The 13,863-nt window shown below is 39.1% G+C and overlaps 2 protein-coding genes across 5 annotated transcripts; both read left to right on the forward strand.

Annotated features, from left to right (window-relative positions):
* Positions 1-481: 481 nt before the first annotated feature.
* cers3b (ceramide synthase 3b) lies at positions 482-8,451 on the forward strand. 3 transcript variants are annotated; one of them, XM_065957277.1, is made up of 12 exons: positions 482-500; positions 575-692; positions 2,309-2,482; positions 2,634-2,751; positions 3,859-3,977; positions 4,060-4,117; positions 4,426-4,476; positions 4,570-4,662; positions 4,844-4,972; positions 7,451-7,557; positions 7,642-7,795; positions 7,940-8,451. In XM_065957277.1, exons 3-12 carry the CDS (start codon positions 2,310-2,312, stop codon positions 8,051-8,053), a joined length of 1,116 nt encoding a protein of 371 aa, XP_065813349.1. In that variant the 5' UTR covers positions 482-500; positions 575-692; position 2,309; the 3' UTR covers positions 8,054-8,451. The 3 variants fall into 3 exon arrangements, with proteins under 3 accessions (XP_065813349.1, XP_020499227.2, XP_020499228.2); XM_020643571.3 differs by lacking the exons at positions 482-500; positions 575-692 and adding an exon at positions 699-1,181; XM_020643572.3 differs by lacking the exons at positions 482-500; positions 575-692 and adding an exon at positions 699-947.
* Positions 8,452-8,581: 130 nt separating this feature from the next.
* Positions 8,582-12,651, forward strand: cfap161 (cilia and flagella associated protein 161). 2 transcript variants are annotated; one of them, XM_020643575.3, is made up of 8 exons: positions 8,582-8,741; positions 9,913-10,002; positions 10,105-10,322; positions 10,400-10,481; positions 10,636-10,671; positions 10,893-11,015; positions 11,156-11,229; positions 12,369-12,651. In XM_020643575.3, exons 1-8 carry the CDS (start codon positions 8,670-8,672, stop codon positions 12,547-12,549), a joined length of 876 nt encoding a protein of 291 aa, XP_020499231.2. In that variant the 5' UTR covers positions 8,582-8,669; the 3' UTR covers positions 12,550-12,651. The 2 variants fall into 2 exon arrangements, with proteins under 2 accessions (XP_020499231.2, XP_065812788.1); XM_065956716.1 differs by having other exon boundaries at positions 12,374-12,516.
* Positions 12,652-13,863: the final 1,212 nt, after the last annotated feature.

Genomic DNA, 13,863 nt, shown 5'->3' on the forward strand with positions numbered 1-13,863 from the left:
ATCCCTTATGCATCACTTATAGGGTGTTACCAATATGTCCTCATTGACAGGGAACCTGCATGTATTGTGTTGTCTCTGTCGCCCCCTACTGGTGTAAAGTGAGAAACACCATGACAATTCATTGTTCTGTATTTCAATATTGAAGCTTAATATTTAGACTCATAATTAATCACCTCCAGGTCCTTTTCTGTTTTGTTTCAGACTTCTCTTATTTTTACATTGAAGTATAAAAAGACACCTGGTGAAATGTGTCAGACAACCTGTGCAGGGGAAACAGTCAATTGTAACCAAGGTCATATAATTTATATTAACAGGTTTGTTATTAACCAGAGTAGGAGTCTACACAGAGTGATGTTTTATTCTCTCTGTTGCATGAACAAGTTCCCTTTTTCTCCTCCGTCCATAACCTGCCCTGGCTCCTCCTCCCTCCCCCCCCCTGCTCCACCACTGAATGGGGCCTTTGTGGGGGGCTTCCCAGCATTCCTAGGGAATTCTTGCAGGTGAGGGTATGCAAAACACTCTAATAACTGCAGTAGTTTACCGTTACAACTGAGAATACTGAACGCTCCCACAGCATGAGAGTACTTTCCAGTGCTGAGCTCACCTCTCCTTGAAGGACCTGCTGCAAGCAACAGGGTGTGACCACACGAGCAGACCGAGTGGGAGGAAAGGATCCTGATCTCTCTAACCAGGTGAGCGACCACACACACATGCTCAAAAAAAAAAACGACTTGCTCACTGGAGCCTGTCGCCTCACACAAATATCAAGCACATTAGGGAAAGCATTAGCTCATGAGTCAATATTTGTTTTATCTAAACTCTCCCAGAGGTCTTAGCAGAGAGTGATAACATATACTATCTGATGAGGAATAGGTGTTTTACATAAACTGTATGATTAACAGACTGGCTTCACATAGACAGGTCCGTGGGAGCTTGACTAACTGAAGGTGAGTATGGGATTCTGTGTGAGTGTGTACAGTATTGACAGTTTTCTGTCACTGATGTGCATCGATTGACCATAAATTAAAATACCGGGACACTTGAAGGTGTGAAAATTTAAGATTTTCAGATATTCCAACTTTTAAAGACGTTGCTTTCTTTGGATATTTGTCACACACTGTCTGCATCTGCTCAGCTCCCCTCTCTTATGTTGTAACTTGTCAAGAGGACACTGCCTGCAGGTATGTATGCTCGTCTTCCCATGCTGGCTTAACTCGCATTAAGTATCATGGACACCCTAATATCTCATTGAATTAATCAGATTAAGCAATTTTTATTAGCATGCCTATTTGTCGAGACAGTTTTGATTGCAAATTTTTAACGTTGCTTTTCAACTGCTCAGATAAAATGTTCTTTTTTATCTATTCTGTTGTGGGCAGAGTCCACGAGAGCAAGGAATTTACTTCTCTCTAATCTTGGTCCTCACCCTTCTTTATCTTTGTTGCCCTTTGATATCTATAGTTGTTCTCCATCTCCAAATGACTCATTTCCTCCATTACTGCAGGCCAGTTCACACAGTGTGGTGAATACAGTGGTTCTACTGGCAAGTGACCAGTAGGAGGTAGTGGCAAATCACAACTGAAGGTTCAAGACAAAATAAGTAGTGGTGCATTTTTGTCTTGAAATTCTTGCCAGTCTGTTTCCAGTGTTCATTTATTAACTGTTTGTTTCTGCCATAGAGTTACACTCTATGAGCTCTGCATTGGCTCTACTTTGTGCTCTCCACTTTAACAAAAATATTTGATCTAAATCATATTCGGAGTCCAAAAATTAACCAATATGTAGGAAAAAATGACAAATTTTGCGTGACTTCTTCACTTCTGAAGTTACACCTATCCATCAATAATTGAATCAATCAATCAGACATTATTTATAAAGCCTTAGTTATATAAGTAAGTGTCACAGAAAGTGCTTTACACAAAATAACACGAGAGAGAGAGAGGGAGAAAAGAATGCTGTGAACTAAGACTTAAAACAAACCAAAATACTTGATATATTAACAGATGAATAAATGAAGTAAAAGACAAATAAAAGGTAAAAATGCAAAATTATGTTTCCTAATAAAGTTCATACATATAAGAGACCTAATAAAAAGGCAAGTTACTGTGTTTGCTTTTCAAAATGTCAAAGTTCTCCGTTGCAGCAGGTTTTCAGGAAAGCCTACACAGACGTCACTATCTTCTTTTACAATTACATGTTTGAATTGAAAAAAAGATTTCATTTTAAAGCCTGACCCTGAAACTTCACGTCTTGCTTCATGGCTCTCTGATTGAGTGTTTTATTGCCCCTGGGTGAACCCTCCAATCAGCATGTTGCAGACAGTCAGTGACTGGCTATGGTGGGAGCGTCTGTGGCTGCCCGGGAACGTCTCCTGGGCTAATCTGGAGGACAGTGAAGGTCGTGTCTACGCTAAAGCCTCTCAGCTTTATGCAGCGGTGCCCTGCGCCCTCTGCCTGCTCCTCGTCAGATACCTGTTCGAGAGGTGAGAGTGTGCAGTCTGTGAGGAAAATGTGCCTGTATGTCAGCGAGTCTGGTTTCAGAACACAGGCTGAGTGACGCAATAAACCAGGACACTGTTGTGTGTATTTACACAATATGAAACACTGACACACGTTTTAATGTAACGCTCGCAGGTTTCTGGCCACACCACTGGCTAATGCGTGGGGAATCAAGGACAAGGTCCGACTTAAAGCAGAATCAAACCACATCCTGGAAAGTTTTTTCTGCAGCCAAACACGGGTTCCATCACAGGTAAATTCAAAGGGGCCATTTCAGTTACTAAACACAGAAAAGACAGTCGAATATCACAGATCACAGATCGAATATATAGTATTCATCCACAACATTGTGTGTGTTGGGTTATCAAAGAAAAAGCTGATCTAAAGCAAAAGTCAAAGTATCAACAAACACCTTTGGGGCTATTTATAGACATTTTAAATATATCAGGTTAACAAAATAATTAAATTTATTCTTTATTGATCCCGCGAGGGGAAATTCGTTTTTACACTCTGTCTAGTGAACATGCTACACAAACATAGGCCAAAATACACACACATGCACAAACAGGATCCTATGGACATGCACTGATGGAGAGGTGGGGGGTTGGTGCCTTGCTCAGGGGCACCTTGGCAGTGCTCAGGAAGTGGACATGCACCTCTCCAGCTACCAGGCCAATTTCTGCACTTGGTCCATGCTGGGACTTGAACTGGTGACCTTCTGATTCCCAACACAAGTCCCTACAAACTGAGCTACTGCCGCCCCAGAAAAAGGCACACTACTTAATTAAAGCTCCTGTGGGTAGTTTTTTTTGCTGGTTATGAAACAGACTGAAATCATTTAATCAGCCTCTATATGACCCACAAATTAAAACGAGACCATCGGCGAGAAGATTGATCATTTATATATAGTCATTTTTAATGCTCGTAAATGCTGTTGCTTGGTAGGTGTCAGACAAAGTGAGATACAGCAAGCTGTCAAAACATCCTTTTGTTGACACTTTTCACAGCAAACGTTAATGATTGACCGTTTAAAGAAAGTAGGATGAGATTTGTTTCTCAGAAAGTCCGATTTACACATGCACAGAACAAGATCAGCAAAAAGATTAGGGTTACTGCTTTATCCACAGCATAATAAACGCAAACCAATGTTGCAGACGCCTTTGAGAAATTCCTCCTTTATCCTTGAACATAAGCTTGTAAATGAATAAAAGTTAGTATTTCAGATACATCGGTCAAATCAGAAAAGGCTTCTTGAAGTTTGTCGCTGAAATAAGATGCTCAGTAAATCATCATACTGCTCATAAGAGTGTTGACTAAATGCACAGAATATGATAATTGGATTGTTTCCCTCATGCCTCAGGCTGATGTGAGGGCTCTTTGTAAGAAGACCAGTTTGCCAGAAGGGAGAGTTCATATCTGGTTCAGGAGGAGGAGGAACCAGGAGCGTCCAGGGCTTCGCAAGAGGTTCTGTGAGGCCAGGTGTGTGCTTTGTGCATTCATATGTCTGATTAAATACTGATTTGTTGAAATATGTGACATCATTGTTCTTGTCTGTCAACAGTTGGAGATGTGTGTTTTATTTTTTTGCATTTGTCTACGGAGTCTGGGCTCTCTATGATGTAAGTACATTTTATTTTTTATTTTTTTTCAGTTTAATAACAGGAACATGAATTTTGTGCAGGACAAATTTCCCATTGTTGAGTGTTCATTTTGCTGCTGTGGGACATTTCTCTGTCCTTGTGTTGTCTCTGTGTCCCTATGTGGATGCGCTGCTCTGGTTTCACTGTGTCAAGTATGTGCTCCAGGGTTTTTTCCTCACACTCTGGCAGACACACATGCATGAGCTCGTGGGCAACATTTACCCTTGTAGTTCATCATTTAAAGGCTGCTCTCTAAATCCTCCCCTCTTTGTTTTTGTTGGCTGCAGAAACCCTGGCTTTATAATCTGAGGGAGGTTTGGGCTGGCTTTCCTAAACAGGTATGGGTTTCTGTTGCTACTAGCATGGCCTGTACAGTAGTACAGACTGTAGTGTGATAGACATCTATAAGTGTGTGTTATATTCCCATACAGTCCATGCTGCTATCCCAGTACTGGTATTACCTCCTGGAAATGGGCTTCTACCTCTCTCTGCTCCTCAGCCTCACATTTGATGTGAAACGGAAGGTGAGCATATTGATATTTGCATGTGCACTTACTGCAGGTATTTATATTATATCCACAATGTACCAAAGATCAATATTAAAGCAACATCTATGCATGCATTTTAACTTTAAATGATGCATTTATTTAGGATTCTTATTATGTCATACGCATACATGTTTATCTGTTGTGTGTCTGTGTGTAGGACTTCAAAGAGCAGGTGATTCATCATATAGCCACATTGACTCTTCTGAGCTTCTCCTGGATCTCGAACTACATCCGTGTTGGAACCCTCGTGATGGCGCTTCATGACTCAGCTGACATACTGCTCGAGGTCAGAGATTAAATCAGAGCTGGTGCACTCTGATATCTATTGTCGTACTTTAGGCCTTTGTACAATTAGAGGAAAACCGATTTAGACGTGTCACAGTCCTGCAGCATCAGAATGACAATACAGTCATACACTGACGTCTACACACACAGTTAAAACTGCACTGAAAAGTAATTTGATGCCTGCAAAACACTTTTATCTTATCTTCAAAGAAAAGATAATACTTAGTATTACACTAAGGGTTCAAATACTGTATGTCAAAGTATTTGTGTCAGTAATTTCAAGACGTGCAGCAACCAAGTTGTCTGAATGATCGCTTAAATTGTAACAGAAGGGATTTAAACAGCTCAAATTACAAAAAGGGAAAAATACATGTACTCATCCCTTTCCTTCTGTCGATATATGCACCGATTTACATTTGAAAACTGAAGTGAACATTAGTAAAAGATTGCTGACTGGCCAAACTATACATGAATGATATTTGTTTTCTCATTCTTGCTCTTGAAATACATTGAAGAAGACCTCGTCATATTTACATTTACACTCATATTTGCAGATAGTCTATAGATCACAACTATGCAATATCAATATTGCATTGTATTGAGACTGCAACATAGAAGCAATAATGAGAGGGCAACTTGCAGGTTACATTTTTTACAATATTAATATTAAACATGTTGGAAACATGGCTGTTGACAAGGCCAAAACTTCATTTTGCATTTTTTACATGATAAATTTAGAGGAAAGGTTTTTTTTAAAAAATTTTTTATCAACATCACATTATATTAAATCACATGGGGGGTAGTAAGTTTATCAGGACACTGTCATTGCTCTACTCTCTTTTGTCTCTCTCACATCCCCCCCCCTCCCCCCATCTCTCTGCATGAGGTAATAGTCATATTTGACTGATTTAGGGTCGTAAAAATCTTTAGTTTTAAACTTCTCATTTCATTCCAACAGGTGAAGATGTATTTAATGTTCTACAATTGTGTGTGTACAGCTACACAGTAAATATAAAGTCTGTATTTATTCAATAAGAGACTGCATTTAATTTAAGAATCAGATCCCGCACTCGGGAGGGAGGCTGAGTGCACAGGTGATACTTTAATCAACGAGAAGTTTTTTTGACAGGTTATAACGCAGTGTAGTGAAGATACAGATGATATACAGAGGAAAGGAGTAGGTATAATGTGGACTTGTCGGACTACGCCCATAATTCTGTATGTCCCATATCTATGTACAGAGCCCATAAAAATGCATGAAGTGCGTCTCCACATGCTGATCAGGGAATGTGACTGTTAGTTACCTGAAGGCTAGTAGGAGATAAAATAATGCAGAGCGATGAGCTCACAGATGTTTAACATTGATCTGTGTGATAACCACACAGATCAGAGTCTGAGTCATAAATACTTTATTCATTCTACGGGGAAATGTGGTAATTACAGTTGCTCTTAACACACAATATAGCAGTAGGAAATATAGAAATATATATATAGAATATTAATGAAAATATGAATAATAGAATAAGCAATAAGTTCCGAGTGAGAGTATCTGAAGAATAATAAGCTATGCACAAGCACAGGGAATTGAATACATGAACAAATATCTACAGATATAAATAAAGAAAATGTGCAGGGTTGAATGGTGTAGATATTGTGTATAATTTTTTTTTGCACTGTAAAACGCAGTACAGATTTACCATTAAAGATGGTAATATGAAGTGATACACGCTCATACTTGCTCATTATTAACTTATCACTCATCATGATTAGTTCTCCTCATTGATACGTGATAACAAAGCTGAACAAAATTGTCACATGAACAGAACACAGCTTTAGATATCCCTAGCTAACTGGTCAATCACTATGACAACCTGCCCAGTTTTCCCCTGATTTCTGCCACATCACAACTCAATGTCTCTGCCGTGGCCGTTATTTCTCCACAATCCCGACCTGTTCCTGGACCCTCTGATACCGAGCAGGCTAACGATTTAAAGCTTGCATATAAACAAATACAAATTCCTCTTCATTGACAAGACAGGCATTTGGATCCTCGTTGATAATGTTGGAGTTATATTACATCCGGTTGTCTGTATTTGATGTGGAAACAAAAAGCAAACAAACAAACTGAACGCCAGAAGTCACTGTAGAGAAGTAATTCAAATATTTTGTTGAAATATATTTTTCTAAACTATTGTCTTATATATTGATTCAGTTAGATCTCCCATCTGCAAACTGCTCTTTAAGAGGGTCATTTAACACAGGATTGAATCAACAGATTATAGACTGCAGTCTATTTAGTGTTTGAGTATTATCCTCTTGTAGTGGCAGAGACAATTGTTACGGGGAATTATTTTATCATTCAAACTCAACATCACTACCAAGTATGCCTCACATGATTTTATATGCGAGCTGAAATATTTATTATAAACAAAAATCTGAATCAGATTTTTTTCCCCCCTGTTTTTTTTTTATCTCACAGGGTGCCAAAGTATTAAACTACGCCAAGTGGCACCAGACTGCTAATGCCATGTTTGTGGTGTTCACACTTCTCTTTATGACGACCAGACTTGTCATATTTCCATTCTGGTAAGTGTGTGAAAATTGACAGATGCAGCATGATGCAAGATACGGATCTCTGATGAGATTTGATGTGTTTGATATTCTCAACAGGCTGATCCACTGTACATGGGTGTACCCTGTCGAGCTGTTTGCGCCCTTCTTTGGCTACTACTTCTTCAATGTGATGTTGTGTGTTCTTCAAATACTCCACTTCTACTGGGCTGTTTTGATTTCACGGATGTTTTACAAGTGTATCTTCAGCAAGGTGTGCATTTATGTGTTATTGATTCCTGCACAAGGAAAGAGATTCACGGATTCACTGTGCAAATTCTACAACTAAGATGTTCTTTTTTTTTTTTTCACCCAAATCTTGTATCTCTCTTCCCTGTGGCACGGCTCCATCCTTCAGCTGGAAGGCGATGACAGGAGTGATGAAGATGAGGATGACTCACCTGAGGAAAGAAATCAAAAAATGAATCACAAAAATGGCTCCGGAGTCAGAGGCCGGGCCAATGGCCACTGACACACAAAAAGAAAGAGACACGGTGATGGAAGACACATGGACTGAATTGATGTTTCTCTGAGCTAATACAAAAACACACACTTGAGCAAAGATTTAGGAAAGTGTTAAAGATTTTTACATAAACTTATATGAAGCCGCATGGTTCCTGAAAGTCACTAAACTCTGTGCTATAGGCTACTTACTTTGTAATTCTTCTTCCAATCGAAAATATTATATTTTATTTCCCCTTTTTTTTTGCATTTAACCATGTTTTTGAGGATGATAATGATATTGTCATGGATAACTTGTAAGTGCCTGTGTATTGAAATGTGCTACCATGTGTTTTTTGGTGGATTAGTTTGATGTAAAATCGAAGAAAAAACACAAAGTATTAAAGACTTGCTCCTGCTGTAAGTTTATTTAAACACTATCTGTCTTCATTACGAGCTCGTACTGCTCGTGTGGCCATCTCGCGACAACCGGCGAGAATTCACAGAAGGGCCGCATGAGACTGCTTCGTTCCAGTTACCATGGAAACCCATAATACAAACTACGCTTGCGCTGCACTGTCCAGGTCACAGACAGAAAAGTATTCATTCTCATCGTTCATTAATCAGTACGCCTGCATCAGTTCATCATGTCTCATGTGATGTCTCATCGCGGAAACGTGAAAACTGGAAACTGGTATGAGGAGCTGCGCTTAAGAGAGGTTTGTTACAAAAAAAAAAAAAAAAACATCCATCATATCTTTTAGTAATTTATCCAATTTTTATTCAACATAATCGACCTGTTTTCACATTAAGGCGTCAATATGTTTAAACGTTTTCAAATGAAAGCATTCACTGGAAATCACAAGGATTCACTGATTATAACAAGGGGGTCGATTTTGATGTTGCCTAACTCATAAGCACTCCAGACCGAGTGTTACAGTCTGATCCTTTCTAGTTATTAATATAGAAATAAAGTAACATGTGTTTCCTTATGTGGCAGCCTAAAGAGAAGGGGCGTACAAAACATAGGCTACATCATACTGCTGGAAAAGCTCACAAAGAGTTTAAAGCAAAGAGCTGACTGAATGATGGCCTCATAATCAATTGTTCATTTCTTGAGGTTGGATCAGTTGAAATATATTTTCATGTTGTCTGGCATTGCCGTAGCCTACTCTCAATTGAGGATATAGTTTAACTGTAAGTAAAATATTCAATCTCCTTCAGAATTATAGTAATATAGCCTAATACACCAAAAGCCACTTTGCAGTTTGAGGTCTGAGGCACTGACCCACTCAGGAGGTGCAAAGCTTTATGCATTGAATTGCAATTGTAAGACACTGGAGCCAGGATCCCCGGAGGGTCATGAGGGGGTTGCAAGGTGCCTTCCTAGCACACAACGAAATAAATCATATAAAATTGTATAAAGGATATGCATTACTGTAAAAATAGGCACAAAAAAGAGTTCAGTTTCAAATATAACCCTCTCATTAAGAGAACTGAAATTAAAATGACCGTGGAAAAATACTTCAAATGTAAGTTTGCACATGACAGCGACAATGTAGGTGTCTGCTGCTCTTTATTCAAAAAGATAAGACAATACATAAATAACCATATGAAATAAGTGTACAGTTTTTAAGGCTGTTGTATTCTTTTGTGTTGTTCTTTTGTGTCACCATATTTCAATAGGCCAATTAGTGCATGTATGGGCTGTGCTCTACATTATATGCCTTAACCAGCTCAATGGACTTTGGGGGGTCCCCAGTCTCTGTGGCACCCTTAATTTGGGGATCATGGGCTGAATAGTTTGGGAACCCTTTGACTTAGAGTATATAGTGATGTGGTGGGGACAGAAGACAACATTGTAGACCTATATGCTAACTTCTTTTTCAGGATGAGAAGAAAGAGTATCTGGAGGAAAAAGAAAGGGGTGAACTTTTCTACCAGAAGGAAGACTTCCTCAAACAGAACATGCTGAGTCCGGTAAAATGACTTCAAGCTAACTGAGAACACCGTTAACAGCAGCAATAACAATCATAACAGTGAAAGATATGGAAACGATAACGCTGATTGTGTTTGCTCCAGGTTGATCTCTCTGTGACAACGGACGGATCGTTGCACTTTGGGGATGTCGTGGTGTTGGTGAATCTAGGAGGAGAAAACAGGGAGTGCAGCGCAATAAGCATTAATGCAGACATTAATAGTGTGACTAAAACTCCTTTCCCTGGCATAAAAGCCCCTTGTGGAGTCAATGCAGGAAGAGACATTCAGGCCTGCACGCGCACTGCCTTCATCCTTACCAGGTAAAAAACAAAGACACTGAAAATCACCCCAACCTATTCCATTCAGCACATTTGTAACTCTGCCTGTGTAACTACAGTGTGGATGGCAGTCCTGATGGATCGACTCTGAATTATGAGCAAAGTTTTGCCCTGAAAACAACATGTGGCTTTGCCAGAGGGGTAAGAGAATAGTCACCTTAGATGCAGCTTGACTGCTTTGCTATAAGGACACAAAGCTTCTTAAGATAGTGTCGACTTCAGATAGCAAATATTCACTTTGAACTGTGCTTATCACTTTGTGCTTGTATGTTTTTCTCTTCCTTTCTGTTCCCAGCTTTACCTGATGAGTGACCTGCAAAGTTTTCAAAAGGTAGATCAAGTTTTAACATGAATTATTTATTAAGACCATCAAGGAGAGTACATTCTGCTAACGACCTTCAACTGTGATGAGATATCTTCCATTGCAGAAATGTGGAAAAGTTTTCAAGCACATCTTAAGTTAAACAAGAATACTACTGAGATGCTTGACCTTTTTGTTTTACAAGGATTTCTTTTGTTGTCAATCTCACACTATCGTGATGTTTGGTGTAGTGTGCAAAGAACTCCCGTCTACAAGAAGTAAACTTGGATGAAGGCTGTTCCTTTCTTTCATGGTGGAAGATAGCGCACTTTGACCCCCAGGAGAGGCTTGAATATGAGGGTCAACGTGTCCCTGTGAGTCTTTACTGTTTCATTACTGGTTCGTTGCTCTACCTTTTGCAACATCAGCTTTTTCTGTTGTCCCTCATCTTAATTGCATCTAGAATCTCCACATAATCGTTAAGTAAGCTTTGGGTTGTTGTTGTTTTTTACAGGCTAATCAGAAGGTGGTTATAAAACACTGCAAGACAAACAAGGCACTTGCAGCTCTGGGTGATCAAGTCCTCTGGTAATTTTCAATTTTTCCTATCAAATATACCCCAAGCCTGAGAAGATTAGGATTCTGTGTTTTATGAAGTGCATGAAAGGTATATTTGCTTTGTGTTGCTGCCTAAATTTCAGCCTGGAGGTCCATTTGAAAAGATCAGAATAAATTTAGTGAAATATGCGATATCAAAATGAAAGAGAGAGAAGAACAACAATATGTGTGTAGGTCAGCTGACTGGGAAGGGAAAAGCTTTATCAGGTTTTTCAGTGCAAGGTGACACTGACATGTCACGGCATTTAATCGGCCGAGGTCAGACAACTTTACGTAACACACATGCTTACAAATCAATGACAAAGTAACATTGTTCACGGTGCTGCTTATATTCTGTTAAAAGGTGCAGCCCACAAATCCCTTTCTATTTGGGTACATCACTATAAAACAAAAAAGATGAGATGACACTGATTTGTATTCATAACAGATGTACACTCTTTGTCTAGCAAACAGTTGTTGACAACATATGGTTGGTTCCTTCACAAATAAAGATCTGCAACAATTGAGGTTTTTCACCCATATAAGGTTACAGCGTCAGAGACCCACAATAGGAGTGCTAACAAGTGGTAGACAGACTTAAATAGCACGTTTCACAAAGTTACCAAAATGAATTAATTTCATGAAAATTCGTACTAACACACGCTCAAAACAAAAATCTGATGGATCTTAATTTAAAAAGTTCTATTTCCTGTGAAGGAATGGCAGAAAACACTCCATGCAGATTCACTTGTGTTGTCATGGTCCAGTTTAGCTTTTCTTTTTTGCGCTTTTATGTCTGTTACTTGTTAAATGTATACTGCCGCCTGTCTGGACCAGGACACTCTTGTAAATGAGATCTGAATCTCAATGAGGTTTTCCTGGTTCAATAAGATTTCAAAGAAAAAAACAAAACAAGCATCCAATAGTCAAAAATAAAGAGCTCCAATATGGCAGTCCATTGTCGTGTTTGTGTAGGTCATTCCAGATGTGTTTGTTCACCACCTTATTTGCCTCTATGAAGGTTTATTCTCTGGTGGGCCCACTGCCCAACAGACCTGTAGTATTGCTTAATATGTAAATTATGTAACCTGAAACTTGTTGATCTGTAGGTAACAGTTGTGTCTCTGCAGGACAGCATTCGGTAAAGAGTATGAGGTTACAGCTCACACCTTCTTGGACTCTCACAAAGCGGAAAAGGACAGCAACCACTGGATACTGTGCACCTCTGACCCTGCAGGGAGTGGACTTTTACTTCTCAACCACCCGCTGTCAGCGGCCAATAACCAGGAGCTCACACACGCAAAACCCTGACATCTAAAATCTAACACAACCAACACGCATGCTCTAACGAAAAGGACAACACCACATTATAAACATCTATTTGTCTTTAAATAAAGCTGTTTTCTTTTTTTGGAGGCTGGGTTTTTTTTCTCCTTTATTGCTAAGAGATTCCAGACTGGACTCCAACCAGGCCGTTAAGGTTACAAGATACACATTAGCCAGCAAACCACCAGGAGGTTCTGTAGAAAGAAGCATTTGATATGTTTCTTTAAACAAAGGAGGGGACTCTTTCTTTATTCTAGTTAGGCAATAGCGTAAGAAACCAAATGATGTATGACAAAGTAGAACAATTTGGCCAATCCGCCCTGGATTTGGAAATCCCCTTTAAGATATTTGAATTAAGATCTTGAAAATTAAAGAAATGAAGTATCTCTAGTAAATTCCGACTTGGTAAAAATAGAAAAAAAAGGTGTTCAAACCATCCTTACCAGCTGCAGTTATGCAGCAGTCGGCAAAGGCTGAAACGACTGAAAAACGCAGAGCAAATTCAGAAACACAAATTCAAAAGCAAATGCATTGTCAGCTTTGTGCCGCACCTTTGTTTCATTTTCAGTGTGTTTCAGCCATTGCATTTGTTTTGGACGTTTGCATTTACTTTTGAATTAAAAGGTTTCACGGATACCCAGTCTTCCCATTGCTGAAATACAGTGAAAATTCATTGTACATCATCTCTCCCTCATGTGATGGCAGGTAGCCAATAGCAAATGTTTCTGTGATGTAAGAACTAGGATTCATTGGACAATGTAAGCTACCCGAGGAAAGTAATAGCCCAAGCAATTTGTTACTGTTAAAATAGAGGCTGCATTCATAAGTAACAATAGGCCTACCCTTACAAAACATACAATTGGTGGTTTTGCTACTGCCTGAAGTTGTCTGATAGTCCCAGTAACTAATAATGTATAATTTTACTTAATGTGGGTAAACTTAGTTGTAGTCATGAAAATGTGTGTTCAGTGACTTTGAGACAAAAATCATTATCACATAACAAATCAAGAGTCCGGTTTCCTGTGCAACTTGTGTCAGCTGTGAAGATATGCGCCCCGTGGCCACCCTTCCAAAAGGAAGAGCCCCCCTAATAACACATATATAGTATTTGACTCAACAACCGGACTCACAATCTAGTATTAAATACTGTTACTGAAACAAATGTAAATCATGGTATTTAATGTTGTGGTATTTAATGATGATATTATTTGGCATAATATTTATATTTTTTTTAAATCATCAACGATCATATTTGTCTATTTTTCGTGCTTGGGTACAGCACGTACAGCACGTGACCCA

The sequence above is a fragment of the Labrus bergylta genome, chromosome 7 (genome assembly GCF_963930695.1).
Source record: "Labrus bergylta chromosome 7, fLabBer1.1, whole genome shotgun sequence".
Classification (NCBI taxonomy): Eukaryota; Metazoa; Chordata; class Actinopteri; order Labriformes; family Labridae; genus Labrus; species Labrus bergylta.